The sequence below is a fragment of the Sander lucioperca genome, chromosome 3 (assembly GCF_008315115.2).
Source record: "Sander lucioperca isolate FBNREF2018 chromosome 3, SLUC_FBN_1.2, whole genome shotgun sequence".
Classification (NCBI taxonomy): Eukaryota; Metazoa; Chordata; class Actinopteri; order Perciformes; family Percidae; genus Sander; species Sander lucioperca.
Window position 1 is genome coordinate 6529788 of NC_050175.1, and position 10000 is coordinate 6539787.

The 10000-nt window shown below is 47.3% G+C and overlaps 1 protein-coding gene across 3 annotated transcripts in view; it reads left to right on the forward strand.

Moving 5' to 3' along the window:
* The window catches only part of plekhg4 (pleckstrin homology domain containing, family G (with RhoGef domain) member 4), an 80215-nt gene that overhangs the window by 59318 nt on the left and 10897 nt on the right, over positions 1 to 10000 (forward strand). For 2 of the 3 annotated variants that reach the window (XM_035999201.1, XM_035999200.1), the window contains 2 exons: positions 5796 to 6100; positions 7821 to 8378. In XM_035999201.1, the coding sequence (XP_035855094.1) occupies positions 5796 to 6100; positions 7821 to 8378 (863 nt within the window). Of the gene's footprint in view, positions 1 to 5795; positions 6107 to 7820; positions 8379 to 10000 lie in introns of all 3 variants that reach the window. The other variant, XM_035999199.1, reaches the window with a different exon arrangement.

Consider the following 10000-nt stretch of genomic DNA (forward strand, 5'->3'; position numbering starts at 1 on the left):
AGTTGAATAATCTGTCAGTCAATCAAGTTCTGCACTGGTATGAAGTCAGAGACACACTGGAGCCTACATTTCCCAGAATGCCCCTGGATAGAGTCTGTCACCAGAGCCTGGCTGCCAGGTAAACAGACACACGGTTACAGTTTGTACCACCGACTGAAAAGCCTCTTTCCTCAGCGTGTGTGTCTGTAATAGAGTGGTGATCAGGCCCAGCCCGGCCTGTGTCTGACCCAGGTCAGATCTCATTTCTTTCTCACACTAATGACACATGTCTGTGTGTTTGTGTGGAATCTTTTATTAATCAGCTGTAGGAAGGCATTCAGAGATGTCAACAGATGAGGTCATCAGCTCACACGGAGCAACAAGCTCACGTTAACACAGACGTGAGGCCCAATCATATCGCCAGCGGAAGTTAAATTAACATACCTACCACAAATGGCCCAAGTTAGCAGAACGATATCCGAAAAAATCATACAAGAGGTTCTGTGGCCAATGGCTACCTACATAATACGCTGTTTTTTAGTTTCTTTCACTTTGATTTTTATTGATTTTTCACATTTTGTACACGTACACCCCATATCCGGCAATACAAAAAGACAAACACAGCCACACTAGAAAACAAAAACAAAATACAGTCCTGTTGGGAGCTGCATTCCCTCTTGTTCATTCATTAGTTCTCTCTGTTTCCTCCTCTGTATCTAATGTTCTGTCAGTAGTCGTTGTCGCTGTTCAAGGTCCTGAAAAATGTCCATTTCAGCCATTTGTCCTCCATCATCTCAATCTTATTTTTCCATTACATAGATTTCCTCTATTATGTCCATCCATTGTTCCTGAGTCGGAGGGTCCACTCTACCCCGTTTCCTTGTGATAGCTTTTTTACCAGCTATTCTCAGTATTTTTACCAGGTACCTATCCCCTGCATGTACATTTTCCTCTGTGAGAGTACCTTACAACACATAGGAATCTCATATCCCAGCACGTCTTGTAAAGTTTTTTGTACCGTCCTCCAAAACAGTTGTACCTTATCACATTTCCAAAATACATTCTCATGATCTGAGCTTGATGCTCCACATTCTCTCCACATAATAAGCTGTTTTAAATTTAAAATGGTCAATGCCTTATTGTGCTGATGTGACCGAGCCCGACCAGAACCCCAACATCATTTCTAAATATCTGTCCCAACCCGGCCGGGTATCCATCCTCTAGTGTGTAACTCCACCAAAGATGATCTGTGAGGGAGGACGCTCCACTCTGGGTTTCTGTAGTCTCTGTTGGTCAGCATCACATCAACACGCTGCTCTCAATCAAGAATCAACATTCTTCTTATTGTCATTCTGCAGAACACCGGCTACGTAAAGCATGAACAAAATTATGAGCATGGCTCCTTTAAAAACACAGATACAAAAATTCTATGAATAAATGTGTATGAAACACAGAATGAATAATTTCCAGCAGAATATTTGGCCGTTCTGTGTGATGTATAAATGATAAAAAGGCTTGTCACGTCCATCTGTTACTACGGTCACAAACTCTGTCTGTCTCCGCTACGGTTGGGCACCGAGACCTGCTGCTAATACGGCATATATATATATATATATATATATATATGAATTAGAAGTGATCCACACCGACATGTTTTTGGGTGATGGAGCTTTACGTCACGCTTTGTTGCTTCCTGTTTTAGTTGATGGTGAGAACGGAGCGGCTGCTGAGGTCAGGACGCATCAGGAGATAATCAGTTAGAAGATCACTCAGACACACACACACACACTAACAAACGCACACACACACACACACACACACACACACACACACACTCACTCACACACACACACACACACAGTAGGCCACTGGGTCAGCTGTGTGTGTGCATGCGTGTGTGTGTGTGTGTGTGTGTGTGTGTGTGTGTGTGTGTGTGTGTGTGTGTGTGTGTGTGCGTGTGATGGTCTGTATGGTTACATTGTTAACCAGCTGACCTCCTGTCAGTGTAAACACACACATCAGTAATCTGATTACTCTCTAACCAGACCAGTAATTGAATCTCTTCTCCCTCCAGCTGATCACTAATTAATGACACATGTCTGTGTGTGTGTGTGTGTGTGTCTCTGTGTGTGTGTGTGTGTGTGTGTGTGTGTGTGTGTGTCTGTGTGTGTGTGTGTGTGTGTGTGTGTGTGTGTGTGTGTGTGTGTGTGTGTCTCTGTCTCTGTCTCTGTGTGTGTGTGTGTGTGTGTGTGTGTGTGTGTCTCTGTGTGTGTGTGTGTGTGTGTGTGTGTGTGTGTGTGTGTGTGTGTGTGTGTGTGTGTGTGTGTGTGTGTGTGTGTGTGTGTGTGTGTGTGTGTGTGTGTGTGTGTGTGTTACCACCAGCAGCAGAAGTAATCTCACGTGTAACAAGATGACATCACACAAGTTTACCTGTTTTTTCATTTAAAGAAAGATTGAAACTGATTATAATCAACAACCAAAATAGTTGGAGATTAATTTAATAGTTGACAACTTTCTTTGCAGCTTGTAGAAGTTAAAAACACAGAAAATATTGTAACCAATTTTATCTGGTTTCAACGTTTTTGTGAAATTTCTTTGACATTTTTGCCACGTTTTCTGAGGTTTGTGCGTGGCGGTGTAAACAGGAGGAGGATAGTGAGGTGAAAAGTAAGAGCAGGGATGTATTCCCTTGGAGGTGGAACGGTTACTGAAAGGTCTGTAAGATATCTAGATTAGATCACATTAGATTCAACGTTGTCATTGTGCAGAGTACAGGTACAGAGACAGCGAAATGCAGTTTGCATCCAACCAGAAGTGCAAAAAGAGCAGAAAAGTGCAACATAATATACAAAGTATAGACAGGACATTAAACACAGTGCAGTGTAGACAGTAGTGTACAGTAGGTTAACAGAAGGTGGTTTAGAGCAGGGGTTCTCAAACTGTTCTCAATAATCCCCTTTTGAATAGTTTCTTTAAGCCAAGTTCCCTCTGACCAGCGCTAATCATTTTGGTTGAAAAAAAGTCTATAAAGAGGATATATTACATTATATACAGAGATAGATTTACTAAACTACAGCCTGGTAACTGGAAATGTTTAATTAGCATTTAAATGCTGATGAGAAAAGGAGACAACTGTACAAAAGACAAAACCTTGGAAAAAGATGGTAGAAAGACGGAAGGAAGGAAGGCAAGAACAGGTCGAAATAATATCAAAAACAGTGACGTAACTTTGAAAAAAGCTAGAAACTTTTAAAAAGTAGAAGGAAGGATAGAATAGGTCCAAAGAAGGAGACACACATGTCACATTTTTGGTAGAAAAAAGAAAAAGTACATAAAGAGGAACAATGTTCTGGACAACAGCCTTGTTACTATTAAACATTTTGGTAAATATCTCACGTACCCCCTGCAGTCCTCCAGAATACCTCTAGGGGGAAACGTACCCCCTGCAGTCCTCCAGAGTACCCCTAGGGGGACACGTACCCCCTGCAGTCCTCCAGAGTACCCCTAGGGGGACACGTACCCCCTGCAGTCCTCCAGAGTACCCCTAGGGGGACACGTACCTCCTGCAGTCCTCCAGAGTACCCCTAGGGGGACACGTACCCCCTGCAGTCCTCCAGAGTACCTCTAGGGGGACACGTACCCCCTGCAGTCCTCCAGAGTACCTCTAGGGGGACACGTACCCCCTGCAGTCCTCCAGAGTACCCCTAGGGGGACACGTACCCCTGCAGTCCTCCAGAGTACCTCTAGGGGGACACGTACCCCCTGCAGTCCTCCAGAGTACCTCTAGGGGGACACGTACCCCCTGCAGTCCTCCAGAGTACCCCTAGGGGGACACGTACCTCCTGCAGTCCTCCAGAGTACCCCTAGGGGGACACGTACCCCCTGCAGTCCTCTAAAGTACCCCTAGGGGGACACGTACCCCCTGCAGTCCTCTAAAGTACCCCTAGTGGGACACGTACCCCCTGCAGTCCTCCAGAGTACCCCTAGTGGGACACGTACCCCCTGCAGTCCTCTAAAGTACCCCTAGTGGGACACGTACCCCCTGCAGTCCTCTAAAGTACCCCTAGGGGGACACGTACCCCCTGCAGTCCTCTAAAATACCCCTAGTGGGACACGTACCCCCTGCAGTCCTCTAAAGTACCCCTAGGGGGACACGTACCCCCTGCAGTCCTCTAAAGTACCCCTAGGGGGACACGTACCCCCTGCAGTCCTCTAAAGTACCCCTAGTGGGACACGTACCCCCTGCAGTCCTCTAAAGTACCCCTAGGGGGACATGTACCCCCTGTAGTCCTCTAAAGTACCCCTAGGGGGACACTTACCCCCTGCAGTCCTCCAGAGTACCCCTAGGGGGACACGTACCCCCATTTGAGAAACACTGGTTTAGAGTAATATAAATTAAATCTAAATGTGTGCAGTGTGTTAGCAGTTACGTTATAAGAGCAGAATACATTTGGCTATGTAATATGTAATATGGAGAAGATGTAGAGATATGTCTAGCAGCAGTACCATGAACTAACATTAAGCAGTTACTGATGAGACTGGCTGACAGGCAGCTTCCTCTCTTAGGGCGTTTTCACACATGAAAGTCTGAACCAAGGTCCGGACCAAGGTTCATGTTTTTGTTCCATTGTAACATTTGATCCGGTAAGTTTTGGTTTCACACTGCAGTTATGCAAGCGCACTAAAGATCTCTACGTGACAAAACTACGTCCTGCCGTCATCACATACGTGAGCTGCGTCTCCAGATACTTATAATTGATTGGTTTGTAGGCGGGCTTCCCCGTCTTTTCGTCTCCTCTCTCTGGGTCGGAGTTTTTTTCAGCTGACTGCACTCTCCCCTACAGCCGCGGCTCTTTTTGTTTTGTTGTGTACATTTACTACCACTTAACAAATAAACTGCTGATGTATTCTCTGCTCTGATAGCCGACAGCTGTCTGCTCTGAGCACAGTCACCGTCACTCTCTCATGTAGCCTACACACTAAGCACCGAGCTATTCCTTAAAGGAGCTTCCCCGGTCTTGTAACACAAGGAGAGCCTGCCAGAGCTTCTTGTATTTGGTCCGAAAGTCCGAACCATCCAAAAAATGCTTTCACACTGTAAACGAACCGGACCATGGTTCAGTTTGGTCCGGACCGAGACCACCTCTTTTGGTCGGACCAAAATTTGGTCTTTTGATCCGGACCGTGGTCCGGGGGAGGTTTCAGACCTCTAATTTTAGTTCGGATCAAACTGAAAAGTCCGAAAGTCCGGACCAAATGAGGTATGTGTGAAAACGCCCTACATGTCTCTGTTAGTGTCCAGACTACAAACCAACCACAGCTCTCTAACAGGGGCTGTCTTAGTGGTGAGGTAATGTGTGTGTGTGTGTGTGTGTGTGTGTGTGTGTGTGTGTGTGTGTGTGTGTGTGTGTGTGTGTGTGTGTGTGTGTGTGTGTGTGTGTGTGTGTGAGGAGGCCTCTTTTCTTTTATTGGCTCCTCACTCTCTCCTCCCCCCCCCCTCAGCCTCAAAAGAAAAGAGGTCGGTGGTCGGCTCCTTTGTGGCGCCGACGCACGCACACACACACACACACACACACACATGCATACACAAGGTTAAACTAAACTTAAAGGAAAATAAGCAGTGAAATATATTTTTAGTGAACTATATTAAACTATATTGTATATATGAGGTTATTACTAGGTCATTATAACCTAGTTATAACTAGGTTATAATCTAGTTATAACTAGATTATAACTAGGTTGTAAGGAGACAGAGCGGTGCTGTAACTGCTCCAACAGGAAGTGAATGCTCTCTCTGTGTGTGTGTGTGTGTGCAGGCGTATGGCTGGGCCCTGGAGGGCATGCGTCAGCTAGCTGCTGTCAGTATGGAGGACTGCACGCTGCCGGACAAATGCACGGCTGTGATTGGCTGTCTGGAGGACTACCAGCGCCTGCACTCGCCCATTCCAGACGCCCGTTTCCAGGAGATGAAGACGGTGGCGGGCGAGCTGCGCGGCGAGCGCGGCCTCCGCCAGTGGAGCTTCGCCTGGTCCAAGTGTCAGGAGACCAAGAGGATGTTCGACAGGAAGATGGAGGCCGCGCTGCACACGCGGGACTCCGCCCACCGCCAGCGCTCTGACTCAGCCAGGTAAACACACACTGAAAAGCCTCTTTCCTCAGTTTGTTGTGGTTTGTGTGTCTGTAATCAGAGAGGTGATCAGGCTAGGCCTGCACGATTCGGGGAAAAATATCAATCACGATTTTTTAGCTTAGAATTGATATCACGATTTTCAGCCACGATTTCTTTCTCACGTGTAAAGTGTAATGTTTACTGCACACATGAACCACGACAAAACAAAACTAATTGGCAGTACCAAACATTTTTTTGGCACCTAGAGCCCATTGATCATCACCAGGAGCCTGTAAACACAGAGGATCACTGAAGAGAAGGGAGAGCTCTGCAGAGCTTTACAACCTATTTTATACAGTCTGTCTAAAACTCACAGAAGAAGGTAGTTAGTGATGCAGTCGGCTCGTAAAGTAGGGGCGGGAATCACCAGAGGTCTCACGATACGATATCAACGCGATACTTATGTCACGATACGATATCATCGCATTATTTATGTCACGATACAATATCATCGCACTACTTATGTCGCTGTACGATATCATCGCGATACTTATGCCTCGATACGGTATCATCGCGATACGATATCATCGCGATACAATATCATCGCGATACTTATGTCACGATACGGTATCATCGCGATACTTATGTCACGATACGGTATCATCGCGATACTTATGTCACGATACGGTATCATCGCGATACAATATTATCGCGATACTTATCTCGCAATACGGTATCATCGCGATACGATATCATCGCGATACAATATCATCGCACTACTTATGTCGCTGTACGATATCATCACAATATTTATGCCTCGATACGATCGCGATACTTATGCCACAATACGATATTATTGCGATTTTAAACATATTGCAATATTCTGCGATATATTGCAATTCTCGTCCCCCGCGGCCGTCTCCCGACGTGTGAGGCGTCCTTTCCCCGTACGGTATTTCGTGCTGGCCACCACGGAGAAAAAAAATGAGAGAAACGTCCCCGTGAACACGTATCAATAGATTAAAAATAACGTGACATTTACACGAACTACCGTGAGACCGGGTTGGACTCGGCCAGATGGATTGCTCGGCATTTGCTCGGCATATCCATCTGGGAACTTTCTGTTGGAGAACTTTTGGGAAGGGGCGAAAATCCTGGTTAGCTGATTGGATAAACCATCCGTCTATCACCACCTATGTTGGTAATAGACGGCCAAATCAACCAATCAGATCAACGATATATCAAACTCTTGCTGAAACCAGTCGGGAGAAGAGCAACAACATCTTTTCCTCTGAGAAAAGCCTCCAGTGGCGGTTTTTGCTCTTCTTTCAGTGAAGGAATACTTTCTAATTCGGATAAAACTTGCGTGATAGCTACGCTCATCTCATCCGTAGAAGCCGCCAGTCGCTTCTCGTTGCGTCACACCTAAACCTGCCTCAAAACCAACGCTGATTGGTCGGTCGTTTGGCGAACGGCACGGTCTCAAGATGCCAGACTGATCTGCGAGTGGAAAACTGAGGAGCCAGATCAGGACGCTCTCACAAGGCTACGGCCCGAGCCAGTTAAAATCTGATTGGTTTCTCATACTAATGACACATAGCCAGTTGAAATTAAATTAACATAGGTCTACCACAAATGGCCCTAGCTAACAGAACAATATCCAAAAAAATTCACACAAGAGGTTCTGTGGCCAATGGCTACCTACATAATCAGCTGTATTAAATTTAAAATGTGCCTCCTCCACCTCCACCTCCAGGGGAACGCTGTCGGGACTCTGGGGCGTCCACGAGACGGATGAGGACAGCAGCACGTCCTCCTCGCCCCCTCGCCCCTCCTCACTGCTTCCCCTCACCTCCTCCACGCCAGAGCGCACGCCACAGCCCACGCCACAGCAGACGCCCCTGCTGCAGCGTCTGTTCCGTAGCGTTTCCTCCGATGTCTCAGCAGAAACCTGCTCCCCCAGCCCAGCTCTCCCCCGCGTCTCCTCTTCCTCGTCCTTCCTGTCGTCCGTCCGGCGTCAGACGCTCAGGAAGACGCAGAGCTTCGACTGCCCGTCCACCCCCGAGGCGGCGCGCTACGGGCCGTGTCACCGCGCCCTCAGCGAGCCGGCGCGCAGAGGAAACACGGGCGTGTTCATCCGCGGCCTGGAGGTCAGCAGCTCCGAGGCCGCCGACCAGACGCTGTGCCCCAGGAAGGGGACTCACGGCTGGGCAGGACAGGGACCACGCAGCCCCGGGACCCCCAGGACCATTGGCAGCCCGACAGCATCAGACCCCCGGCCCCGGGGAAGGTGGGTAATCAATATGGACCTTCTCTCGTCTTTGGTGGGTTTTAACAGAGCAGAGTACATTTACTCAGGTACCTACTGTAGTACAAGATATACACACACAGAGACACACAGACACACACACGCACAGATACACACACACACTCACACACACACACACACTCACACACACACACACACACACACAGACACACACACACACTCACACACACACACACACAGACACACACACACACAGACACACACAGACACACACACACACACACACACACACATAGACACAGAGACACACACACTCACACACACACACACACACTCACACACACACACACACACACACACACAGACACACACACACACACACAGAGACACACAGAGACACACACTCACACACACACACACACACACAAACACAGAGACACACACACACACACACATACACAGATGCGCGCACACACACACACACACACACACACACACACACACACACACAGAGACACACAGAGAGACACACACACACACACACATACACACAGAGACACACACACACACACACACACACACACACACACACACAGACACACACACACACACACATAGACACAGAGACACACACACACACACACACACACACACAGATACACAGAGACACACACACACACACACACACACACAGAGACACAGAGACACACACACAGAGACACACAGAGAGAGACACACACACGCACACACACACACGCACATACACAGATACACACACACACAGACACACACACACACACACACACACACACATAGACACAGAGACACACAGAGAGAGAGACACACACACACACACAAACATACACAGATACAGAGATACACACAGACACACACATACACACACACACACAGATACACACACACACACAAGCACACAGAGACACACACACACAGATACACACACACACACACGCACATACACAGATACACACACACACAGACACACACACACACACACACACACAAACATACACACACACACACACAGAGAGACACACTACTCAGGTACTTACTGTACGTAAATACAAGTTTGTAGTACTTTAAGTATTTCCGGGGATGAAACGATAGACATTAACTCACGATTCACAATTTTAATTTCCCGACCTGTGACTGAGACTGTATTTAATCTTTAATGACCATAGTGAGATGTTGAAACGTATCAATGGATGAATGGATTTGTCCTGCTCTGCTGGTGTTGTGTGGAAATCTCCCTGCTGGACTGATGAGCCTACGTCACTCCTTGGACTCACGCTTTTGCGCACATGCGCAACTTCGCCATTTCCTTTTGTAGTTCGCTGCGGACATGAGTACAGCTGCTCCTAAAGTTGCACGCTACTTCTATGAAGCTTCTGTTGTGTTACCGTGTGCGTTATTGAGAACTAAGTGCACAATTTTATGTCCATGCTGCCGTTGCATGTATCTTTGTTTGTGTAGTTAACATGATAGTATTTGTCTTAATTATAGTTCAGGATAGCATGCTCATGTCTACTGTAATGCTAGGAACTTCAGTCATGACACAGCCCACGCCACAGCCCACGCCACAGTCCACGCCAAAGCCCACGCCACAGCACACGCCACAGCCC